Source organism: Sprattus sprattus (genome assembly GCF_963457725.1).
Source record: "Sprattus sprattus genome assembly, chromosome: 17".
NCBI lineage: Eukaryota > Metazoa > Chordata > Actinopteri > Clupeiformes > Clupeidae > Sprattus > Sprattus sprattus.
In genome coordinates this window covers 11,088,109-11,114,481 of record NC_137915.1, presented here as the reverse complement: position 1 = coordinate 11,114,481, position 26,373 = coordinate 11,088,109, and the positions used below count along the sequence as shown (strand labels likewise).

The window sequence follows — 26,373 nt, the reverse complement described above, 5'->3', positions numbered from 1 at the left end:
TCTTGGCATGATGGAGGGCAGAGGACAAACAACGAGAGGCTTGGTTTAAGTGAAATGCCACCTGTTCAGCATGGTGGAAGTGAATTTGAAACGTCTTACTTTCCCCAGAGGGACCAAGTAAGAAATGGACAGATATTCAGTCAACCTGCTGAAGTAAGACCTGCTCCCAATCAATTTGGTGGCGCGCTGGACTCCTGGGAAAACTGGCCAGCAGCTGATGAAGGGCACGTCCGGGAGCTTCATCCAATAACGGAAGATATTCCGTCACAGAACTCCCAGCAAGAACCACCTGTAGTTGTCAACCTTCCCCTTCCATCTAAAAATGGAGATGCATCAAGTGGCAGTGCCCAGGGAGGAACTGACTTGCAGTCTTTTAAGACCAGGCAAAGCGCTACGACTGACGGCAAGCAGTTAATCCAACTCCGACCCAAGAAACGTTATCTTGTGAGAGCCTTTAACCATTATGAGCAGGGCAGGCTCTTCCAATCCCACGGCAGCAATGACCCAACAGAAATGGCCATTCCATCTGGTGGTAAAACGCTGAGGTTACAGGTCCACAGTGACGGAAACCCGTCAGAATAGTTACAGAAGGTAACGTACTCTACTTCTAATAGTTCAACTTCCTTCCCTTTGCTTACTTTAACATAATTTTTCAATTGTTTCTTTGACAGAAGAATTTGACCTTTGATCGCTTGTGACATCCCTCAGGCTGTGTACTGGACATCCTTTGATTTCTGGTAATAATAAACAAAACTGACCTGAACCCTGCTCACTTATTGCATTATTGATCACAGGTATTTGCAATGGTTGAATTCCTTAGCTGTCGGTACTCATGGAATCTCCTGACAAGAACTGAAGTTTAGGCTCACAGTGGTCTTCATCCCACTCAAACTTGCTTGTTCTAGGGCTTGGCTATGAGCTTCTCAGAGTTTATGATGGATATTTTGAACACAAGACTACTTTCACCAAAACTAATACCTGATAATTTACCACTAAGTGTCCACTTACAAATTAACTTATTTATTCAGTGACCCTTATTGCCATTAAAATATTAAATAAGACACACAAGACATCACTCGTTATGACCCAAGAGGCTAAATTAAAAAACCTTGAAAGTGTTGTTTTGATTAATGAACGAGTTGCTCTATACATTGTATGACTGAAATTGTGGTTTATTTGGAGAGAACACCTTGTTATGACGGTACAATGGAATACAGTCCACAACGTTCTTTGAAATTTGTCAGGTACATCCACTACAAACGGCTCCCTCACTCATGCGCTTTTGTGGGGGGGAAAGATTTGGGTATGGAGAGGGGAAAATGTGCAAATCCATCAAGGAGATAAGAGTTGGGGGGGAGGCCCCCCAGTGCTTCAGACATCGTGAGTCTGTTTGTCAATTTTAGATTTTAAGTGCTCCTTGTATGCCAAGATGTCTCCGTTCCATTTGGTGATAGTCTGCTTCTCACACACCCAGATCTCTTGAGCCACCTAGAAGAAGAGCATGTAAATCAATTACCCAAACCAGCGAACTCATCAGTGTTTTGTGTGAGTCGTGTGAAGCTCATCTCATCAGGAATACAGCTTCACCTACACCACATTGACAGTGTTCAGAATTCAGGCACTTTGACACAGATAAACAGCACTCATCCACAATTAAGATTTCATCTTGTCCAAAATTATCATTAAGAATTAAAAAAAATGTAACCTGCTAATAGATATCCAAACAGGCAGCTTTACCTGCTGAATGAGCCGGAAGTCGTGGCTGACCAGCATCATGCCTCCATCAAATTCATTGATGGCCTCCGCCAGTGCGTCGATGGTCTCGATGTCCAGATGGTTGGTGGGCTCATCCAGAAACAGCATGTGAGGGTTCTGCCAGGCCAACCAGGCGAAGCACACCCGACACTTTTGCCCGTCTGATAAGTTTCTGATGGGGCTCACCTGCGGAGCAAGAGGTAGAAATGATTTTGGAGGATCGTAAGCTTAAAAAATAGGAAAACACTCTAAGGGTTCGAATACACATAAGCGTTTTTTTTTAAAACGGGACGCTAACCAAATGCATTCATTCCTATGGTTTGGCGCGCTTTGCATAGGCGCACACGCAAAGCGCACCGTACCATAGGAATCAATGCATTTTCTAGCGTCCCGTTTAAAAAAACAAAAAACAAAACGCTTATGTGTATTCGAACCCTAAACCTGTTTATAAATAGACTATATGGATGTGGAGTGGTGGTGGACCTGTCTGCTCACCTGCTGTTTTCCTGTCAGACCGTACCGACCAATGATCCTCCTCATCTCCTCTTTCTCTTTGATATCGGGGTAGCACTTCATCATGTACTCCAGCGGAGACAGGTCCAGCTCCAGCTGCTCTGTCAGGTGCTGCAGGGAACACAAGGGCAGAAGTCTCACTAACCTGTTCAACTTCACTGAGCATGTGAGGTTGATTTTTTTCGTAAATGGTAGGACAGCAAGAGACCCAGAAATACCATACCTGGTGATACCTGCCGATCTTCACGTGAGAATGCTTCCTGATCATACCATCTGTGGGAAGCAACTGAGGAGGAGAGGGAAAAAAACACATATGAGAAAGAAATGATAAAAAAAGGGCAGAGTGTGTGACAGACAAAAAAATACACCAACAAGATGTCTAGTTTACAGTCACATCAGTGCTGCACGATCAATCTAATTGTAAACACAATCACAATATCAAGCAGTGCAATTACATAACCGCAAAAGGATGCAATTTAATTACATACAAAATGTGCGTGTGGACGTGACAACGCCGTGCATATGACCAATGGTTTGTGCACTTCATGCACTTGTGAAATGCACTATGATAATTTGTGGCTAATAAGTTTAAATGAACCTTAACACCATGGTGCCAACACACTCGTAATTTGATATAGTTTTATTTCCTAGACTATGTTGTCTCTTTTGTCCATATTCAATACGATTGAGATGTAATCACACATACAACAGTCTAGATAAATATGCGAAAACAATTAGGATAGTTTAATTATTAGCTACACGATTCTGAAATTGACCCAGTTTACTAGGATTGCAAAAGTCCGGGAATATTTAAAGTCGGAAACCTTCTATGGCAGGGCTGCCCAATTTGGGGCCCGCGGGCCAAATGTGGCCCGCGCTGGATTTATTTTGGCCCGCGCTCCGGTCAGAATTATAGTTAGAACGTCATTTGTTAGACAGCATTTTAACCCATTTTTAACAGGGTCTCTGTTTCAACGTCATATTTAACTAAGACTGGTTGCAGTTCACTGCTTGGCCACAGTTTTAACATGGTTTCAGATGGGTCAAGGGGGGCGCTATTGACCTTTTGTCAATACAGATCCATATCTATGGTTATCTTGTTGCTATGCTAGCTAACTAGCTAGCTTTTACCTTAACCTTAAACGATTTAAATGGAAGAGCTCCGTTTGCATGAAATGATAGCTAGGTATCTAGCTGATGTTTTAGTCTTCTCAACTTACATGTATAATGGGAAAAGGTAGAACAAGTTCATTCATGTGTTCAAATTCACACATGTCAACACGAGTTTAGCAACTGCCAACTGTAAGTAGGCCTACCTTACTTATGTTTGTGTAAAGAATGTTGAAATGAAATATGAAATCAACCAGTAGTCAATGTGCAAGCTCTCTCTCTCTCTATCTGAGTTGGGGCAGTCTGTCCTTCAGTTGAGGTCAAGGCATGATGCTCTCTTGCTACAAGTTTCACCTGTTCGTGTTGGCTTAACAAATGTTTGTGGAGGTAGCCTTTGGAGTCAAGTGCTGTCACGGCGCTTGTTTCCACGGCACAGCTTACACGTAACTGTTATATCTTTCTCTTTTGACGGATACAAATAGAATGGAGTATTTCCATCGAAACATCAGTAGTCACTCTTGTTGCCTGCAATCATGTTTATTAGCCTTTAACTTGCTGTTAGTTGATTGGCCATTATATAAGTCTCCTACCTATCTTCCCTGTGTATACTAATAGATTACATTAAATTAGTATGATATGTTAATAAATGTTTCTTTTTTTAACCTGAAGCAAATGTTATCTTTCCCCATTATTTTCGTCTTGGAGTATACCAGAATGCTTAATTTACATGTTAAAATAACAAAAAAATCTGGGGGGGATACCCCCGGACCCACCTACAGGGGCTGGGTTTGTCACCTTTTTTAGCCCTTCTTAGTTTGCAGGTAAGAATATTAATGGTAATGTTAATTGGGTACACATATGCACTACATTTCAATATAATGGGACCTGACCTAACATGAAACTCTGGTTTTGGCCCGCGGCCCTCCACTCCGATTAATATTTGGCCCCTGACAAGAAAGAATTTGGGCACCCCTGTTCTATGGGAATATACGGGAATAAACTGGACATTTTGGAGGAATTTATACTAACCGTATTTACCTTGTCATACACCACAATGTATAACAATTCCCAGCATCATGTGGCGTGCAGGATGCTGGGAATGCACTGCACATGTGATGGAGGAATGCCCAGTGCAGGGTTGAAATTCAACTGATTTTGCATTCAATCGGGTTGTTTTAACCAAGATCTAAAAAATACTAACGTTAGCCACTCTCCAGCTAGACTATTTTGTTCCTGTGGACTATAAATACAGCGTGCTTTCTCGGACAAGAGGACTTCGGACTTTCATTTGACGTATCTGATCAAGTCTGGTTGAGAGAAAAATAAAACACGAATCCATTACTTCTGCCAATTTGGTTTACAATAGCTAGCTACATCAAAAGAAACACGGCGTGTGCTGCATTACATAGATCTTTGAAATATTGTTTTGAATGAAGTTTTTATTGCTAAGCCTTCAATTTGCAGTAATTACTTTTATTTTCGATAAGTTGCTCAACTCGCGCTTTTTGATGGTCCCAACAGCCGCGAGTAAACGAGTTGACGGTGTACAATACGCTCCTACTCTCACTGCATTAAAAAGTTAGCCCACTGTATACAAATAAACTTGGTATTAAAATGAACATGGCTTTTAGTGTAAGAAGTAATCAATATGCTAGGTAAAGACGTCCAAAAACAACAGAAAGTCATAGGTTTACGTTTCTAGCAGACAATGTTCCCAACTAGCTGCGTCCAGGGTCCAGCTGAGCTAGGCTTACCTAGTCTTGCTTTCAACTACATTTAAGTTCCCTGTTATAGGCTAACTTTTGCACAATTTCCTCCCCCCCCCCCCAATTCCAGAGCTTAACTTCCCATGGAAATGTTCTGCAACCCTACCCTTTACTCAGTATTAATGTAGTAAGATCTACTTCTTAGGCTAAATGTAAGAAAATAATGCTATTGTGTTATGAATAACTTCAATTTATCAATAATTTCAGCCGCAACCCCAGTGGAAAGCGAGCTTGCATAGAATATTTAATAAAGTGAGTAGAATATAGTAGCAGGCCATGCATTAATACGAATATTTAATAGACTGAATAGAACATAGTATTAGGCTATGCATTAACACGTCTCCTTAATGTAGTTATAGATGAGGTGTGTTGCCTACACTTATAGTAGCCTATTCATGTCTTCTCAGCCATCAGAAAAAAGGCTCATTTTGTGAAAGGGTCACCTCTGCAAACACAGGAAGGCCCTTAATGGAGAGGGGCCCAGGGGGATGTGAGGTCTGACCCTGGTGGCAGCTCAATGTGCACCCTTTATGTACAGGGTCATGTCATACCAATTGTTTGGATTGCCCAGTAAAAAAAAAAAAAGTAGTTCACATGCTTGTTTTCTGTACAGTTGAAGGGGAAGTAGACTCATGATGCCATTTGTTTATTATGTCACAATCGCCACACACAATTTTTTTTATTATTATATCACAATGCACGTCATGCAGCCACAAGTAACATCCAATCACATTAGCGCATACCTACCTCTCCCATCAGTAGTTTCAGCAAAGTGGATTTGCCAGCGCCATTTGGACCCACCAGTGCCACCCTGGTGTCCAGGTCAATCCCAAACTCTAGGGTTTTGTATATGCAAGGCTAAAGGAAAAATGGAAAAATAATGAATATGTATTCGAGTCACAAAGGATTTTCCAAGGAGAACATATTATTGGTGAGAGGACATCTGGATGAGGTGGTGAACTCACCGTGTCATCTGAGTACGCGAAACTGACATTCTGAACCATGATGACCGGAGGGGGGATGTTCCCACAGGGAGGAAAGCAAAATGACAGCGTCTGTGGGGGAAAACCACATTCAGCATTCTGCAGCTGCTATCCGTGACCGATGACTATTCATGTTCTGGGGTCACTGAATGAATTTCTCGGGCGAGCAACCATACCAACATTTTTGTACTGCTAAGGCCAACTAGAGATGATGTAAAGTATTAATCAGTGAATGTAGTCAGCACGTTCCCCTAAGCTTGAACACACATGAGCACAGCAAGAGCATGTGTAATGTGTCTCCCTGAGTCACGATCTGACTGCCGAATGTTACCTCATCACAAAGCCACTTTTATGAGAGTGGAGGGTAAGTCGGCCATGTATCTACTGCATTTCAACGAAATGGCTTATTATCATCGTTCTGACTTACTTTATTTTTTTGTATTTTACTCAGCTGAGACAACTCATAGGTAACTTATTCAGCTCCAAATTGCAGGGAAGGATGATGGGAATGTACAGCCATTGGGTAATAGAATTCCACATGCTTGAAAGTGGACAGAGCCTCACCTTGTCATTGGCGACTCGCTCAGTCAGGCCTGAGGAGACCATCTTCTGCAGGGTCTTCTCTTTGCTCTGAGCCTGCTTGGCAAGCTTAGCAGAGCCATGACCAAACCGTGCTATGTAGTTCTACTCAGGACACACAGAGAAGAAAAAAGATTCAGATTAAAATTAGTGGATGATGAAATGGTGCAATTTACTGTGCAATAAAAGAAACGTGTGACAATATATTAGCAATGACTAAGCAAAAACACATTAAAAGTGTTAAGTTAAGTGTCAAGTGCCTTGGCGAAACAGCTGTGCAAGATGGCCAAGTGGTCTACTTGGCATACAATGAGTCGTGGGACAGCCTGCCGATGAGACCAGGGCTGGTCTTAATCCCCGACTGGGAACCAGGCCCAGGGTGCAGACGAGACAGGCAAGAAAGGGAGACAGAGGTTTCTCTGCCGGCTGTAAGCTCACCTTCATATGTGTAATCTGGTCCTGCTCCCAGTTGTAGCGCTTCATCTGATTCTCCTCCAGCTCCTCCCTGGTCTTCACATACTGGTCAAAGTTGCCCTGAGATCAGCCCAGCACAGGCCTTCGTGAGACACCAGCTGACACAGCACTCAGCACAGATATCACTCACAGAGCCAACATGCTTGGGTGCTGCCTTAGTATAAAAAGCATATGGAGTTAGCAATCATACGGAAATATAGAGGTTGCCATTAAAATGGCTGGTGGCATTCTGACTGTTAATCCTGGCCTGCGTCTACCACCTTGCACTTCAAAGAGACCAGCAAGGGGACATAATTAGAAACAGCTATAAAGACACCAGATCCCTCCTTCTATGGCCGTGATTAGCTTCCAACTGGCTTCAGGCCCTCACATCTGCTCCTGGTATATGTCCAGGAGATTTGACAAGAGCGTGCTACCTCGTCTCTCACTAATACAGCACACCCTCTTCCCTTTCAGGACCAGGATCATGGAGCACCAAAATGCATTACAGAGGCAAACTTTCTCCAGTTGCAATACGTTCAAACAATATAGCGTACATTTTGCATGGCCACTCAAAAATATTATAAATACCAGACTACTACAGTCTGTATGTATGAAGCAAACACTGAGTGTACCAAGTGTATTGGGTGCAATTCACTTTTTTAAACTGGGGTGCTATTGTGACCCAACTCAAGAAGAGTTGGATGCTCTTTCTTACCGTGTAATTCTTAAGTTTCCTTTGATGCAGGTGGGTGATGTTAGTGCACACACCGTTCAGGAAGTCTTGTGAGTGTGATATGAGGACAAGGATTCGCTTGAACCTGACAGATGAAAAGCATGACTTGGTAAACTAGAGTATTTAGAAACGGTAACTTTATCTGATGTACTTATTTGTAGTAAATATTTCCACTACCACTCTGTTCAAAATAATTGCCAACTGCTTTCCAAGAGCAACAAAGTGTTACATGATCATGGAGTATATGAGTCAGGTTATTTAAGTAGGGATGGGCAAGTACTCACGACTTCAGCTCTTCCTCCAGCCACACACAGGCATCCAGGTCTAGATGGTTAGTGGGCTCATCCAGCAGCAACATGAAGGGCTTGATGAACAGAGCTCTGATAGAGATAAACAAAGGGGAAAACAGAAAATTACAAGGCAAGAATGCAAGACATTTTGGTTGCACACTTAATGGTCAGCTTAACCACACACACACACGCACGCTAACCTATCAGTGGTCCAGCATTCTTGAGTGATAAAATGGCAAAACTTTCCACTTGCTGATATGCAGAGAGGTACTCTTGTGTAGTCTTAAAAATGTGATATGTTGTTACCTTATCTTCAAGTCACATCAAGTTACATTCTTACTATAAATATTACATTATTATTATCATTTTAATATGTTAACCTATATTTTGCCTTCTTAACTTATTAGAAATAGTAAATAAACTTGAATAAACTGAGTGAAATTTCAGCAGTGGTGCTACTTATTCGTCTGGTCGGTGAATAACTGGAAATAAAGTTGCATGATTGTGAAGGCAACTCAGTGAAAACAAATCGCTATCAAAGTCAATGTTTGATATTTCCCTGTGGCAGTTCTAAGCTTAAAAACTGAAAATCAATGAATACGCACATTTCACTGTCAGTTGCCAGGCTCTACAACAGTTTGTTTTCACACAGTTTTGCCGAATATGTGGTCACACAAACCAGATTAAATTCAGTAAGAGTGAGTTTGGGCCTTTATGGAAGGGCGAAAGCGCCCCAATGCAAAGCAAATGAGTGCGCTGGATTACTCACACAAGGCACAATGAGAGTGTCGTTGCAAATGGAAATGCTGCATAATTATCACGTTATCATTTTACGTTGTTATCATAGTCGTGGACACCATAATTGTAATTGAATTTCGATTAATTGCACAGCCCAGTCTTCAGCTCTCTCCCACCTGGCCAGTGAGACACGCATCCTCCAGCCTCCACTGAAGTCCTTGAGCTTCTTGCGCTGCATGGCTGGGGTGAAGCCCAGGCCGTACAGGAGGCGGGAGGCGCGCACCGCCGCCTTGTCTGCATCCAGCTCCTCCAAACGCTCGTACAGCTCCATCAGCTTCTCACACTCAGCTGTGCCAGAACCACACAGCATGTTAAGCCAGAACCTCCTATACATACATACATCATCTAAATGTGTACATACATTTCGAAGAATGGACAGGGTAGTTTGTGAATTAAACAAAAAAGAGACCAGATTGTTTACTGTACTGAATAGTGCTTTAGTGTTTAGTTATAAATGATACAAGTATGGAAAGGTCTGAGAAAAAACTAAATTGACATATGCATTAAGATGTGTGTGTTTGTGTGTGTGTGTGTGAGAGAGAGAGAGAGAGAGAGAAAGAAAGAAAGAGAGAGAAAAAATGTGCAGGCTCCCACTTACCATCCTCATGTGCTAGTCGTTCTGCTTCCTTTTCCAGCTTGAGCCTCTCCTCATCCACTTCCATGACACACTGTAGGGCTGTCTTTTCACTGGGGTCCATCTCACGTGTCAAGTGGTAGATGTCAATGTGCTCAGGAATGGGGATCTCGCGATGACCAATGGCTGACAACAGCATGGACTTGCCTGTTGGGAAAAGGCCACTGTGAATTTATCCATCAAGGGTAAAGAACTGACAAATACAGCAATCGTGTTACATGATGAGGAAGCACCGGATTCAATGGTCAATGGATTATAATAATAATAATACCTTATTTTTATATAGCGCTTTTCTAGACACTCAAGGACGCTTTGTCTTTACAAATGCAGGTATAGCTCATCAGCTGAGTACAAACATGAATTAATCTCAAGATCTGCAACTACAGGGCAAAACCATGGATCACTGTGTAATAAAAATGATGTCTTGTCATAATCCCAACATCACCACATTTATCTCTATGCCACATAAACGTCTGAATGTGCCTGTATCCTAAAATGGTCCAAACCAAATGACCTAAATTGACATCCTGTTGCTTATCTTATATGGTTATGATTTGGTTACGAGTGTGCGTTGGACCCCCCAGGGCTGTCTGTACCTGTGCCGTTAAGGCCGATGAGGCCGTAGCGACGCCCTGAGTTGAGCTCCAGGCTGGTGTCACTAAGGAGTTCCTGGCCGTGGAAAGTGAGCGACAGGCTGCTGATGTGCACATCTGTGCTGTTGGGGTGAGACGCCAGCACCCCAGTCACTGCTCGTGCCTCAATCTTCTGCAGCTCAAACTCATCCAGCTCCTTTGTGAGTGACGCCACGTCTGATGGAAAAGAGAGATTGAAAACAGAGTTGAATGTCAGATGAGCAGCTTCCGAAAGCAAAAATATGGCCTGGAAGTCACAATGTTAGGGTATTCATAGTAAAATGAAGAATAAAATAAAATAATTTATTTGTATTGCAAAATCCTGCTTGTTTGGGAAGTCCTTAGAACTCAGGGGGAAAAAGAGAATAGATGAAACTGATATAAACAAGCCTCTTTATGTTTCTATATCATTATGCTACAGCATACTGGTGGCACCCTACCCACCTCCGTTGACAGTTGCATTTTGCTGGTTCTCTTGATGTTCTTCCACGCCGTTCACCTCGTCTGTCTTTTTGACACGTTGGCGGGACTTGGCTGCTTCCTTCTTTTTTGCAGCTTTCTTCTTGGCCAGGTCAGAGGGCATGGCTGCAGTTAAGGACAGCAACCTAAGACAAAATATCGCACTGTGGGTGACCCTGTGGATGCGGGATGTATTGTACAGCGCTTACTTTGCAGTATTTGCCCTCCCATTATTACAGTACATTGATTAAATGTACACGAGTCTTTGCAATACTATACACTCGACTGTATTTACGTCCAAATGCCGACCAACAGAGCGCACAGGGCAGAGAGCATATAACAAGTGCGGAGTCTCTGCACACAGAATCAGTATAATGCGCATCAACCTTTAATGCCAATTTTTCAAAAAACGTTTAAAAAAAAAGTTATTTGTGTCAGATAGCTGTTTATCTTGTAGTCCTGGACAAAGTTAATTAGCTGTACTGTTAATACACGGCCGGCGAGATGTTATGTAATGCATTGGGTGCAAAGAGATTATTCGGAGAAATAACACACCGCTACATTGCGCAGGGCAGTCGAAATGCGTGCCAAGTCCTGCGACAACTAGGAATAGGCCTGGTTGAATTGCTAGCTAGCGAGCACTCGCGTTACGGGAGCTATGGTGGATAGTTATCAAGCAACCGTTAAGTATCACCCGGGCTAACATTAACAGCCTCGAGAAAAAGGTCTCTGAGTAGGGGACTACGTTACTTTTAAAATGCACATTTTGGTCCCAGCTAGTCTTCTATCTATATATAATTAGCTGATTTCACCAAACACCGGTCATTTGCTAACACAGTTAATATTAGCGAATTGCTAACAAGCCAACGTCAGAGCCCCGTATAGAAAGTATCTCAGCCAGCTACCTGTAACTGGTAACACTAGCGTTAGCTGGCATGGCTTGCAGTATGCCAATTCTCAATCGTTATGAGTCACGTATTTTCCGTTATATCTGACAGATGTCAGACATATATAATCTCAGTTTACCCAATACAATATTAACCAGTCGTGGTAGCTAGGAGTATAATTCGAGTTCGGTAGCGTTCAGTCATCTGTCGGTAGCATGGTCATTTAACTTCGCTAAAATGCATTCGAATGTCACCCAACACTGACATCCACGTTGTGTCCAAGCAAGCAAGCCAGTTAAGTTTTCTTTTCTACACAGCCAGGGAGACATAACATATCTGACACTGTCACATTTCCCGTATTCAACCCTTGTGTATGATAAATAATATTAATAGGAATGCTAATGGAATGAATTGTAAATGTATTTACACATGGCCTAGGAGGTTTCTTACCTTGGTCACTGAGATCTTGGACACTCTGTACCTACCAAGTGTGACAATCGCCCGTTTCACTCTTCCTCACTGGCTAGACGATGAATCGTCATACCATATTTGGTCAAGGGCGGTGAGATTTTGTCTCCGCCCCTTAGGGAGGGCCTAGAAATAGTTCTTGCAACCATAGGCTTCATCTAAGCACAAAATACTGTAATTTAGTTACCCTTTATAATCAATTGTTTCACACGAAATCAACAGATTAGTGATGGGAAGTTCGGATCATTTTACCGACTCGAATCTTTGAATCTCGTTCAGTAAAATGAACGAATCTTTTTTCGAGTCACTCGTTCATTTTAACGGGGGGGGGGGGGGGGGGGGGGGGGGGGGGGGGGGTGCTACTCAACATTTTTAAATTTTATAGCCAATTCACTGGCGTAAATACGTCCACTACAAATACGTATCATATTTTCATGGAGGTTACTACATGTAAACCAGCAGATACTAATTCCTGCATTCAAATAATATTATATGAAAGTTTGGATGAAATGGTCATTTATTATCACATAAGCATTTAATGATCACGGCAAACAATTACGCTGCACTGAACTGTAAGTAAAGTTTTAAAAAGTTAAAATAACTAAACCTGTAATTATTTCTTGTGAACGAATATCATTCACGTCTTACTAACCATAGACACTCGGAAGTGAACTAGGTTAATAAGTCCTTTCTGTTTCCTCTTCTGAGCCTATGCAGGTTACGTGAAAAAATATCCAGAGCCCAGTCAAAATGAACGAAACATTTCGGTTTTCTCTAGCTTCCCATGCTGAGCCTATGCAGATCACGTGAAAAATGATCCAAATACTTGTATCCGGCAGATGACCTAATCGTTCACCTCCCGACCGTCTTTGGATCAACGTTTCGTTCATCTGCCGGATATCGTTCAATGATTCGTTCTTTTGCCGGATATCAGTCTTTCGTTCAATGATTCGTTCTTTCGCCAACCGTGTCTTTGGATCTATGATTCGTTCATCTGCCGGATATGGGTATTTCGTTCAATGATTCGTTCTTTTGCCGGATCGTTCAATGATTCGTTCTTTTGCCGGATCGTTCAATGTTTCGTTCTTTTGCCAAACGTGTCTGTTTCGTTCAATGATTCGTTCTTTTGACAACCGTGTCTTTGGATCTATGATTCGTTCATCTGCCGGATATGGATCGTTGGATCCTTTTCCACGTGACCTGCATAGGCTCAGTACAGTCAGCTAGAGGAAACAGAAATGATTCGTTCTTTTTCCGACTGGGTCTCTTGGATACGGGTCTTTGGATCATTTTTACGTGACCTGCATTCAACAAATCATTTCTGTTTCCTTGGCTTAGCCAATGCAACAGTCCCAGTTGTCCCGATGCGCGGTCATGAACGAGAAAAAGAACGAATCTTTTTTTGAGAGGACTCGTTACTCTCGAGTCGTTGTAAGGATTCGTTCAAAATGAACGAATCGTTCACGAACGACACATCACTACAACAGATCTTGGGGCACAATTTACGGGAAATACCTGCCGATATTGATTGTGCATTAACATTTTATCAAAAGGTTAAACATAAGCTTTTCACAGACATAGCAAGTCAGTTTAACTGAGATATGAAATGGAAAGGAACGCACATATTGCAAAGGTCCGATTCACACACCTGGGCTATACATCTAAATCATCTCAAAAGTGAAACTTGAGGGGGGGACAGAAAATGTTATTGTCGTTTGAAAAACAGTAGGTTTATTTACTATCACCTTTCCTGTGATATAGTGTGGAAAATGTCCTGTGATGTAGTGTGAAAAAAAATTGGAGTTTGGATTCTCGTAATTGATTCACTCACTCCCAGCTGTGTCCTCCCAATTCCATTCAAGACAAACTAGGATATATAAGTTTAAAATGTGTTCAGGTACATTAAAATCAACCAGAAACAGGCACGTTCCTCCAAGACTAACCTTTTTTAAATGTTAAACCTGTGCATCGGGGATAGTACTGAATAGGAGCCTGTTTTGAAAATGCTATGGGTTTTCTTTTCCTCCCTCACAGTTGATGACGTGTCTGCCTTGAGGATCATAGATCGAAAACATCACCAGGTCCAGCATTACTGACTACGAGCTGTAGACGGATGGTTTGGTCACATTTGGTCAGGACAGATTGATCAGTGGAACGTAGCCTATTTGGTCGTATGTTGTTTCTACGGAGGGTTAGGGGAACAACACTTTTTCTTCCTCTTCTCTTTCAGTGTCGTGCACGGTACCGTTAGGAGGCTTGTATGGCAGTTCTACGAGGACAATGGGAACCAGTAACTTCAGGTTGGGATATGTGTTTGGAACAAAACATGTAAACGTTACATGTTATAACGATGTAATATCGTGTGATGTATATCATCAAACTGATCGACATTAAAAGCGGAAAACATCGCCATGAAAATCGGACTACAAGGAACTGATGGGAACTGTCCCTAGCTAACGTTAACTTCACATTAGCCCTATCAATTCGGTAACGTTTTTTAACTGTTTATGTCTGGATAACTGTATTCGGGAGGTGATGTCTTCCAAAGGAACCCGTATGGTGGATCCAGCAAGCAAGTGTTTTATGGGACTGAGATATTTAAAACAAATCGCTCTTTCGTTCTATTGCTCTGATTGACCTCTCAACATCCGGTAACTATTGCGATGTTTGAATGTCTGCTTTGAATTGAGTGACGGCTATGTGACCACGTCTGTGGCATACTAGCTCAATTTAATATCGTGAAGTATTTCTCCATGATGAACTTGTAGCAAGCTACGTAAGTTACATATAATAGGAAGATCGCTTCTCTTAAAACAGCTTTCTTTGTGCTTCGCAAACGTAAAACACTAAGGGTTAATACTTTTGGGAACGATTGCATTTGATGCGGCACATCATCACAGGGTTTAGGGGTGCCTGTGTGTCACCCCCATTGTTTACCTGGTCAGAGTCCAAACAAATGTCGAATACCAGTGAAACGAATGGCGCAGGGAGCTAGTTTAAAGGCGTAGTTTTCTCTCCTCAAAAAGGACTTCAAAGCAGGCTGATACAAGGTTTTTCACAGAGCGTGGCGAAGCTCACCCAGGTGAGCCATGCGTCTCTCATCTTTCCTCGCCGTATTCCGGCCTGCCCTCCCCCTCATCCTGGGACTTTCTTTGGGCTGCAGCCTGAGTCTGCTGATGGTGTCATGGACTCAGGGGGACACAGACGAGACTTGTGGTGATGAGCCTGGGAATGGGGGCCTATTTGGTCGCGATCATTTGGGAGAACCTCAGGACAAACCGGCAGGTGGAGATGGAAACGAAGACTTTCAGCCGCGTATTGTACCCTATCACAAGGACCCAAACAAACCACACAAGAAAGTTCTCAGGTGAGTTATCTGGTTGTAGACCATAATAAACACAAATAATTGAAACATTAACGCGTTATATTAGCCCCTGAGCGCCAGTGGAAATCACAACAGTACAACATTAATGGACTCAGCTAGAGACTGTATAAGCTACCTTTCAGAAAGAATGCTGCAGTGTCAGTAGCCTACTTTATGAGGACAGAGGTCTAAGGTTTGAAGGCCCACAGAGAGGCACTACAGTATTCATTAGGCTACAGTCTTAGATTTCGTGGCATTCAACATACTCCTTGTTGCTGAAATTGTATGTAGTTTCCATACAGTTTTGAACATTATTTCTACATTCTCTCACATACTGCTCTGTAATACTCTACTCTTATGAACACATTAGACCCAATCCTGCTATGAGTGATCAAGAGCTCCTGGTTACTATAAACATTACCAATGATTTATATAAACAGTATGTTTGGAAAGTTCCATCTAGTTGCAGCTCTTTCAAAAAATGGCCAAATGTATTTCTGATAGGTATTGGAATGGTGGAGTTAAATGAGTTATGTTAACTGTGAAATGTTTACACGTATACATTTGGGACACATGGACCAAATTGCACTGTTCCACGCTCAGGCTTTTAAACATGTATGTTAGTCAGAACTCTGACTCTAACCTAATTATTTCCCATTACCAATTTAGCCATTTCTTCACTGACTACCCGCACATAAAGTCTCAACATATATCCAAACATGGGTGATTTGAAACCAAAGTGGATCAAAGTTGATTGAGGTTTTTGGAATTTCTTTAGAGGAAGTTTGTTTGGTCCTTTGTCATATAGGACTGGAACACAATAATTGGAACTCAAAATTAGTGAGCCAGGCCATTGTCACATGTGTATTTTATTATACTTGTTAAAGCTTTTAAGAAGAGTACACCTTAATCTCATTATTTGGTAAGACTTCCTTAAAACATTGCCTTCTGCTCAGACTAGTTATAATTAAAAGAAGTTCAAAGAAACCTAAAAAAGTTTTCAGGGAGGATCCCTCACCACTAAACAGCCGTTAGCCTGTGTTGCAATATTACCAAAACCCAGGGCGCTGCAATTTCCCAATAGAAATGGTTGATAAAGTCAAATTATCTTAAGCTTTGAGTTACAAAGAATCTAGCCTAATGTCCTCTTAACTTTGTCTAGACCCAGATTTTAATCTGATTAACAAGTCAAATGGGCATGATAAGCCCCCTTTTAGTATCTTTGTTGTTGTGATAGTCTTACAAGTTAAAAGAAACATTACCATATACATGAACACTGCCTTATATTATTCAGTACTACATTTAAAAAAACATTATCAACACATACAAGATTGATTTTTGTGAGGTGTATTTAGACAGAAATCCTTAGATGGCCTGTTAAGCACTGAGATGGAACATCAAACCCACTGACATCCTTTCAAACAGAGCCATCTGTGCACTTGTGGATGAGTAGCCTTTGACAGGCCAAGTAAGGGCATGTTGTGCTGCCACATTGCTTAAGGACTGTCTGCTGCATTCATTTACAGCAATTGATCGTTTACAAACACTCCTTTTATGTGGATTCGAGCGATGGGAATTTTAATGTGTTCCAGGTCGAATTTATAGGCCGGATGCTAGACAGTAACAGAACCTCCAGGGTGTTTGGTGTCAGCCATTATCTTTAAAAGATTTGTTCAGGGGCCGAAAATGTGGGCCAGCTGCACTGTGTTGCTGCTGCACTCACTGTAAAAATGCGTACGACAAATTAATGGGTGACTCATTCAGTGTCTTTATAAGTGAAGGAGCTCACAAGAGGGTCTTAATAGGCAAAAACTGTGCGTCCAAAGTGAAGTGAAGCTGCCTTAGGCCTGACATGGAAGTCTTTGTGGTCTTCTTGATTATGTAAACATGGATATTAATCCATCTTGCTTGTGTTTGTGTCTCCCTTTTCGGAACAGGACGCGCTACATCCACACGGAGCTGGGCATCAGAGAGCGCCTTCTTGTGGGCATCCTGACGTCCCGTGCCACTCTGAACACGCTGGGCGTAGCAGTGAACCGCACAGTGGCGCACCACTTCCACCGGACTTTCTTCTTCACGGGCCTGCGCAGTGCCAAGGCGCCGCACGGCATGTCGGTGGTCACCCATGGCGATGACCGGCCCGTGTGGCTGATGTACGAGACGGTGCGTCACCTGCACCAGCACCATGGCAACGACTACGATTGGTTCTACCTGGCGCAGGACGACACGTACACGCAAGCCGAGCGTATCATGGAGCTGGTGGGACACCTGAGTGCCGGCCAGGACCTGTACATGGGCCGTGCCGAGGAGTTCATCGGCGGCGACGAGCGGTCACGCTACTGCCACGGCGGCTACGGCTACCTGCTCTCGCGCAGCCTGCTGGCCCGCCTGCAGCCGCACCTTGACTCCTGCCGCAACGACATCCTCAGCGTCAGGCCTGATGAGTGGCTGGGCCGCTGCATCATCGACTACCTGGGTCTGAGCTGTGTGGAGGTGCACCAGGTGAGGATTGGGGGATTCGTGGCAATTTGATGCATCTAGATCTTACTTACTTACTTACTTACTTACTTATCCTCTTCCTGCCTATGTGATACATGATCCACACAGTCATGGAAATCCTGGAAAAGTCATGGAATTTTAAAATCCCATTTTCCAGGCCTGGAGAAGTCATGAAATTCAGTAAATTCTTTTTAGGTTTTTGAATAGTCATGAAATTAGATTTTGTCATATGGAGATCTAATGAATGCCACACTCTTCCTTGAATCATGTATAATTAGGCCTAGCATTTGGAGTAAAGTATGCAGTTTTGTGTATTTTATTTAAATTTAATTAAAGGTCCTTAAAAAGTCCTGGAAACGTTTGAAATGGGTGGTACACCTGAAGGCTGACAGCAGCATCATCTTTCTCTTTCTATGGCAGTTCTGCCCAGGTCTAACCAGTCTCTTCTGCCTCACTCTCCATTGTCTCCTCCATGTCTCCATGTCTGTCCCTTTTCCTTTTCCCTCTATCTGATGTCCATCTGAGGGCTAACCATTTCCATCTTCTTTGTTTGATCTGTGTTGTGACTGCTGTCTGTTATGCTCTTTCCAGGAGGTCTTCTTTTAATATTCTTGCTGGCCAGAATATATAGTAGAGAATATAAATAAAGGTTATTTTTGCAGGTTTAAAAGACTGACTCTCGCTCACATTCTGCTCCGTATAGTAGACACTGCTCTTGAAGACATTTACTTTTGTCTTTTCATTGATGTTCATATCTTTTGTGTCTTTTGTAGTATCTTTTGTAGCTTTTTGTTATCTGTTGGTGATGTCCTATTCTGTGGCACTGGTTTTGCTTACTACATGGCCCAGGTAGGGGAACTGATATACTTCTTTGTTTTTGAGAGATGAATTTCTTTATTATGTTCAAACCTAACCGTCTGGCATACGTATGGTTTTCAGATTTTCATTGCAGTTGTTGTTTTGTGCTGGACAGAAATGCTATGTCATCTGCAAAGTCCAAATCATCAAGTATCGATGTCAGTGTCCACCTTATCCTTCTTTTTGTTATCAACAGTCTTGTACATTTCCCAGTCTGTTGTCACTAGAAAGAGCAATTTGCAGCCTTATTGAACACCACTTGTGATGGTAAACCAGTCTGTCAGCTTGTTTTTGGAACTGATGATACATGAGAAGTTGTTGTAGAATGTTATGAGGAGGTTTACAAATTTGCTTGGGCATCCAGAAGGATGTACCTTGTTGTTGCTGTCAATGCTCTGTTCAATGATGTTTTGAAGATGTGATGGATGCAGCTCATTCCTGGTCTAAATTCAGTTTGCTCTTTTCTGACGTTGGTGTTGATAGCATCGCTCAGCCTCATGTGAAGTCTTTTGCAGAAGATTTTACTTGGTACTGATAGTAAGACTGATGCTTCTCCAGTTTTAGCATTCAGTTAGCCTCCAATCAGGCTGCAATCTTCTGGTATTCTGCATTCCAGATGAATAGTTTATGGAGCCATTCTGTTGCAAACTTAGTGTCCGCTTTAAGCGCATCAGTGCTGATGATGTCCTGTCCTGGTGCTTTGGTGCACATCATCTTATGTAGTGCTTTTAGGATCTCTTCTTCTTTGAGAGAGTGCAGTCAACATCCAGTTCATCTGTAGGTGGCTGGTCTGTTGGGGCCAGCTCTGCAGTCTCTGGTCTGTTGAAGACTTCTTTAAAATGTTCTGTCCAACATCCATCTTTTTTGTCCACAAGTTGTCTGGTGGTTCGGTAGACTTGACTTATTTCTCGTCTTTCTGTAGTTTGTCCTGTTTCCATAGCTAGGTTTTCATGGTATACCCTTATTGTCTTTACTCTTCTTCGCTTGTTTGTTGACCTCAGAGTATTCCAGTGAATTTCTTTCTTTGAGTCTTTCAGATTATGATTCATTTTCATTTCATTCAGCCTCTTCCTTTATTTCTACCAGTGTTCACGATTCTCCAGGGATCTAGAACTTGTCTTTTCATTTCTTTGTGCTTAGCATGATTGCACATGCATGTTAAAAGCTTCCCTTGACAGTTCTCTAGATTGTTTCCACCTCTGCTTCCATGCCACTGCCGATGTTACAGAGTGCTTGGAGTTTATTCTGTAGGGTCAAGGTGAATTTCTAGGTTGTTTCTGGGCCCTTGAGTCCATTTATCATGGTGAGATTGATCTGGTTTCTATCTCAACTATCTGGTGATTTCAAGGTGACTTTGATGGCAACTGTAGCTGGAAGCAGGAGAGACGAGGAATATACACAACTCTAACATGACAGACTAAATGCACTGTGTTCAGAGAACACCACAACAACATGCATCTAGTTATTCTACAGAATTCAATCTATGGGTGGTTCTGTTGTATTATAATAGCCTAACATCTAGAAAAATGTACTTAAATGTACCTCTGTGTCCTCTTTCAAGATTGTACTCTTCACCTTAGAGGAAATAGATGTCCGAGATAATACTGAAGAGAGCTAGAGGTCTAGGCAAATTGGTTAATTTCACACGCAGTGCACTTTGATGTGCATGGTTCTGTCTTCTCATATGACCAGTTGTCTTCTGGCATCATTTTGCAAAGTAACCTTAGAAATATTGTTTTTGAAACACTTTTACTCACCAGTATAGCCTAGTGTGTATAGGGATTTTTCCACAGTTGTTGGAATGAAATGGCTACAGTGAAATTAGCCAGCTGGATGCCCTTTCAGAATATGCTGGTATACAAGGCTGTACTACATTTCATCAAGTGCTCTTTAGTTCTTATTTTATCCTAATGAAAGACCCTTATGGTACTTTAGCCTAAGTTATGACTTCCTGTCTTTAGTGACTTATGCTCTGTAAAGCTGGGATGGGACTTGACGTTAGCCTGATTAGAGGGTCCACAGTGACCTCCCGACTCATGCTGACAGACTCAAAACCACTACGCCCGTGCACCTGAGATTCATTATGAGCCTTCTCTGACAGTAAAACTCATGGGTGTTTGTACCTACTTTTCCACTGTGGTGAAACGTTAATTTACTTTTTTTCATAAGGCTCCCCCTGTTAAGACAGCATCATAAAAACAGTCTTCATAACATCAGCCACTTCAGGGTTTGGGGCTGGAAAATAAAGTAACACACATCTTACACGAGGCGTGGGGTTGTTCCACCACCTCCACTTTCCAGTGTGTCACCATTCCAGGGCTGTAGAGTCACACAGTCCTCGTTGTTTTCCCTGTGGATTACTTCTCTCTGGACTACCCTGTAGAGCGACATTTAGAGGAGAGACGAGGTAAAGGAGCAAAAAAGATTAGTGAAGATAGACTTATAGTGTGGCTTTTTATTTTCTTCACAGAAAATGCATACAGATTTTGACACAGATGGTGGTGTAGCACCGCCTTTTTTGTAACTTAAATACAGTATCTCTCACTTACACTGTACTTATTTTGTGATAAACTGTTGTTATCAGTTGAAGCTTGAGTACTCTGTCATTATGGTGTTCACGTATGTGGTAGCTGCCCATTTTCCCTGAGATGATGAAATGAACGGACTAACATTAGCCTCTGCTTTCCGTGCTGCGCCAGTAAGAAGAGGCGCTGCAGTGTTTGCTCTGTCTGCATTCCGTCTGATTCATGGCTGTTCCTCCTGAGCTCTCGCCCGGGGCTTCGCTTGTGTGATAAATCCATGCGGAGCTGGAATGGAAAGGTGCAAACCCCAGGCAGAGCTGACACAGACCATATTTCAAGGGCGGGGTGGGGTGGGGTAGGGTGGGGGCACTCATCCTTCACTGAGAGTGCTTTCCCCCCCTTCTCCTGCTTGCTCTCTCTCTCTCCCATGCTTCATCTGAAGCTGATGTCTCTCTTGACGTAATCAGCGGGATACAGGCAGATTTTTGTCCCTTATTTGAGATGTATTGATCGCCTGCTGCAACAGCCCCACTTTGAAATCAGTGTATTCATGCCAAGTTCATTCACAGTTTATTCCGTGTTTGACAATTCGATATATATAGCAACTGACTTCATTTCATAGCAAAATAATCTGAAGCTTGTGTTATTTTTATATTATTTTATAATATGGGCAATGAATTTATTCGCTGTAACACACTAAGCACCCTAAGCACACGCTTCTCTTATGTTCTGTAGGAGATGACATACCGCTACTTTGAGCTGCGTAAGAACGCAGACCCGGAGCGCGAGGACAGCCCACAGTTCAAGAATGCCTTCACTGTTCACCCAGTGGCTGAGCCCGGCCTGATGTACCGCCTGCACAAGCGCTTCAGCCAGATTGAGCTGGACTGGACGTACGCTCAGATCCAGCAGCTGCAGGTGAGTTCACCAGGAGTCCCAGGATCATCTCCCCAATGTCAGGAGACCAAGAGGGGTCTCTCTCAGTGATCTGTGCCCCCATGGTCTACCTGAAGCCTCCTCCAGCCTCTTCTTTCAGTTCCTCGTCAAGAATACATCTAAGATCAAATGAAAAGAGCAGCTAAAGCTGGACAGTTTCATAGGTATTCAGCCCAATGTTCTGGGTTCAGTAGCTTAAATATAATATGAATATTTGTGAATATAATACACAAGACTTTATTTTACTTGCTGATTCAGGAAACACATTGGCCTTGTAGATAAGGACTGGTTTGCTGAAGCTAAAGAAACGTAGCAAAATCTTGTTGATAGCCGGTTCATTTTTTTGTTCAGTCAGCCATGACATTCCATTAGACTTTGGAATGTTTGCCCTGAGCTGAGATCTGTGATAGTGTGTTAAAAGCCCGCTCTTTCTCTTGTCTGCTTCCCTGAATTGAGTATGAGCGTGTTCTAGTGTTTGAATGGAATTCATGTAGAGAAAATGAGTGCACATGTTGGATTGCAGGTAACTGTAAGGTCCCTGTAGGTATGTGCACCTTTCCAGAATCAAAAGCCTTCCAATTAAGGATTGCAGTTATTGCAGACATTTTATTTAAAGGGGGATTGGATATCTTTATGCTGCTGCTGCTAACAGGGCTGTCCACAGAACTGCATCATCTCCAATGCATCACACTTTTTACATATACAGTAGGTTAAGTAGAAAGAATGGCTGGTCATATTGTGGGACAACAGGGACTTGATTCAGTGTCTCTATCATACTCAGCACTCCACATTCATACTGAATAGTGAAAACATTCTAATGTAAACCATACTGTGAGCTCATTGGCTTAAGCAGACACTCCACAGTGTCTTCCTCTTCATGATGGAGGCAGTTCTGGGGGCCAGCAGTCAGTGAAGTTCATGCCAGAGTTTATTGGCTCAGCCCACAGAGAGAAAGACACACACTCCCCCGCGCACACACTTACTCACACACACTCCCTCGCTAACACACTCCCTCGCGCACACACTCCTTCACACACACATTCCCTCACTCACACACTCCCTCATTCACACACTCCCTCAATCACACACTCCCTCACTCACACACTCCCTCAATTACACACTCCCTCAATTACACACTCCCTCACTCACACACTCCCTCACGCACACACCCCCTCACTCCCTCACACACACACTCCTACACTCCCTCACACATACACTCCCACACTCACACACTCCCTCACGCACACACCCCCTCACTCCCTCACACACACACTCCCACACTCCCTCACACACACACTCCCACACTCCCTCACACACATACTGCTCCTGCTCTCGCGCCCATGTTTGTTTTGTCTCGTTGGCAACAGGAAATGAGCGGATGTCTCCAGAAGAATGAATGACATTGAACATCATGTCTGCCCCCTGGTTTTGTTGAGCCAGCTAGCCAGCCAGCCAGACAGTGTGTCAAACCGGTCAGCGCCAGTCATGAGCAAGGGACTGGCTGCCACAGCCCTGAGTGTGTGTGTGTGTGTGTGTGTGTGTCTGTGTGTGCGTGTGTGTGTGCGTGTGTGTGTGTGTGTGTGTGTGTGTGTGTGTGTGTGTGTGTGTGTGTGTGTGTCTGTGTGTGTGTGTGTGTGTGTGTGTGTGTGTGTGTGTGTGTGTGTGTTTGTGACTCATGACTCAAGACCAACAAAATTATGCTCAATAAAAAGGTCATAAAATGGGGCAATTGTTCGAAGTTAATTTCACAGTGAGGCAAGGAACAGCCCGCCGACAGCTCTTCCACAGGCTGTTTTTCTTGAGTTATGCCTCTTGATTTCTGTGCCATTTTATGCATTTTGATACGTGTACTTATGTAGTTACTACACAAACAGATTTAAATAGTGCCACAGCGCACTCTTTCATCCCATGCTGTTTATCTAGTTTACAGCAGCTCTGCTGCTATGGATTAGTCATATTTAGCAGCAACATGTGCCTACAGTGTATCTACCTACATAGAGGTTACAGTATAGTCCAGTATTTACACTCAGTAAATAGTGCATTAATCAGTGGCCCACATGTGCAAACTCAGGGTGGTTTCATTTGTGTTTTTCTGGTATAATATTCAACAGATCTGTTATGTAGGACAAGGTGTTAATATTCCTTTTTTGCATACTCGAGACTCTGTGGGTTGGTCGAATGATTGATCGCATACTATGGGTTATCAAGTAATGAATTAAAAAGCTTTATAGGGTCAGCACTACTTCCCAGAAAATCCCATTGCCTCTGTAAACTCTTATACTGCAATATACCTGTGCAAAAATAATGTAATTTTGTTGAACTCTGCTAAAGATGTGACATACTGTCCTGTGTTGGTGTTTTTTTATAATTGGATGCTCATGCAATAGTAATGTGTTAATTTTGGCACCTGAGATATCTTGAAACTGAGTGCCTGTCTTTTGTCTCTGCTGTACAGGCCCAGATCAGTAATCTGAGTGAACTGACCCCTGATGGCAAAGCTGGGGCCGTGTGGCCCGTAGGGATCAACCCTCCCTTCCGCCCCAAGACTCGCTTTGAAGTCATCAACTGGGAGTACTTCACAGAGGACCACATCTACTCGTGCGCCGATAGCGCTCCCAAGTGCGAGCTGCGCGGGGCCGACCGTGCCGACGTGATTGCCGTCCTAGAGACGGCCGTGGAACGCCTGAACGAGCGCTACCAGCCGCAGCTGCGCTTCCGCAAGCGCCGCCTGCTCAACGGCTACCGCCGCTTCGACCCCACGCGTGGCATGGAGTACCAGCTGGACCTGGCCCTGGAGGCCTACACTCAGAAGGGCCACAGCCAGGTGATCGCCAAGCGTGTGGGGCTACTGCGCCCGCTGAGCGCCGTGGAGATCATCCCCATGCCCTACGTGACGGAGGCCACGCGCGTGCAGGTCATCCTGCCCGTGACAGCCCGCGAGCAGGACTACGTGGGCAACTTCCTGGACATGTACGTGATGAACGCGCTGGACACGCACGACAATGTGCTGCTGACCTTCCTGTTCGTCTACGACCCGTTCGACGCGCAGCGCGTCAGCCAGACGGACGTGTTTGCCGGCGCCAAGGCCATGATCAGCGAGGTGGAGAAGCGCTACGCCGACGTGAAGATCCCCTGGATCAGCGTGAAGACGGAGGTGCCCTCGCAGGTCAAGCTCATGGACATCATCTCCAAGAAGCATCCGGTGGACACGCTCTTCTACCTGGCCGGAGTGTGGACAGAAGTCAATGCTGACTTCCTCAACCGGTGCCGCATGAACGCCATCAGCAACTGGCAGGTGTTCTTCCCCATCCACTTCCAGGAGTACAGCCCAGCGCTGGTCTACCGCGACCAGCAGCCCTCGGCCTCCTCGTCCTCCTCCTCGCTGGGCCCGGATGCGCTTCGCGACGGCCACTTCGACCGGCACGTGTTCGAGGAGGCCTGCTTCTACAACGCCGACTACATGGCGGCGCGCAGCAAGATGGCCGCCGACATCCTGGACAACGACGAGCTGCTGGAGAGCATGGACGTGTACGACGTGTTTGTGCGCTACTCGGGCCTGCACGTGTTCCGTGCCGTGGAGCCGGCTCTGGTGCAGAAGTACGTGCGCCGCACCTGCAACCCGCGCTTCAGCGAGGACATCTACCACCGCTGTGTGCTGAGCAACCTGGAGGGGCTGGCCTCACGCTCCCACCTGGCCATGGCGCTGTTCGAGCAGGAGCAAGCCAACAGCACCTGAGCCCACCAGGGCGAAAGGACCCCCCCCTCCCCCCTCCCCGGTGAGCCTGGGAACAGGGTCAAAATGACTTGCTTTGCCTTTCCCAGACTTGCCTTGCTTAAAGACAGTCAATCCAACCTAATTCCGGCCTGGAGAACTGTGAACCTTTCAATGCTGGGATGAGTCACATGATGCCATGCACACTATGTGCCGGGTGATTTGGAACTTGCCAACAGAAAAGCCAACTTTTTCTGCTGTACTACAGCACATATTTCAATGTTTAAAATGAACAGGGACGGCCAAAACAAAGCGTTTCATGGTTAAAATGTATGCTCACTGTGCCAGTAAAGGAGCTGCCTCTTCCTGCTGTACATGAGGCTGGGTGAGGGATTGTTGGCAAAGGTCAGCTGTGTTTA

The 26,373-nt window shown here is 43.8% G+C and overlaps 2 protein-coding genes across 2 annotated transcripts; one reads left to right on the top strand and one right to left on the bottom strand.

Moving 5' to 3' along the window:
• Window positions 1-1,151: 1,151 nt before the first annotated feature.
• Window positions 1,152-12,132, bottom strand: abcf2b (ATP-binding cassette, sub-family F (GCN20), member 2b). Its single transcript, XM_080854677.1, has 15 exons — window positions 12,046-12,132; window positions 10,694-10,854; window positions 10,214-10,426; window positions 9,582-9,764; window positions 9,100-9,271; window positions 8,180-8,275; window positions 7,878-7,980; window positions 7,145-7,240; window positions 6,692-6,811; window positions 6,110-6,199; window positions 5,892-6,002; window positions 2,492-2,554; window positions 2,251-2,379; window positions 1,738-1,941; window positions 1,152-1,488 (listed from the first exon to the last, which is right to left on the bottom strand). Exons 2-15 carry the CDS (start codon window positions 10,830-10,832, stop codon window positions 1,372-1,374), a joined length of 1,836 nt encoding a protein of 611 aa, XP_080710803.1. The 5' UTR covers window positions 10,833-10,854; window positions 12,046-12,132; the 3' UTR covers window positions 1,152-1,371.
• A 2,797-nt stretch (window positions 12,133-14,929) lies between these two features.
• chpf2 (chondroitin polymerizing factor 2) lies at window positions 14,930-25,978 on the top strand (the record flags this gene model as incomplete). The annotated part of the gene is made up of 4 exons (XM_080855553.1): window positions 14,930-15,430; window positions 17,365-17,929; window positions 22,042-22,224; window positions 24,698-25,978. Exons 1-4 carry the CDS (start codon window positions 15,153-15,155, stop codon window positions 25,976-25,978), a joined length of 2,307 nt encoding a protein of 768 aa, XP_080711679.1. The 5' UTR covers window positions 14,930-15,152.
• Window positions 25,979-26,373: the final 395 nt, after the last annotated feature.

Excerpts from the sequence above, each read along its gene's own strand:
- abcf2b (XM_080854677.1), bottom strand. The coding sequence starts at position 10,832 with ATGCCCTCTGACCTGGCCAAGAAGAAAGCTGCAAAAAAGAAGGAAGCA. Across the intron at positions 9,765-10,213 it reads CATCGGCCTTAACGGCACAG|GCAAGTCCATGCTGTTGTCA; the intron begins GTACAGACAGCC and ends TTTTCCCAACAG. Across the intron at positions 1,489-1,737 it reads ACTTCCGGCTCATTCAGCAG|GTGGCTCAAGAGATCTGGGT; the intron begins GTAAAGCTGCCT and ends CTCTTCTTCTAG.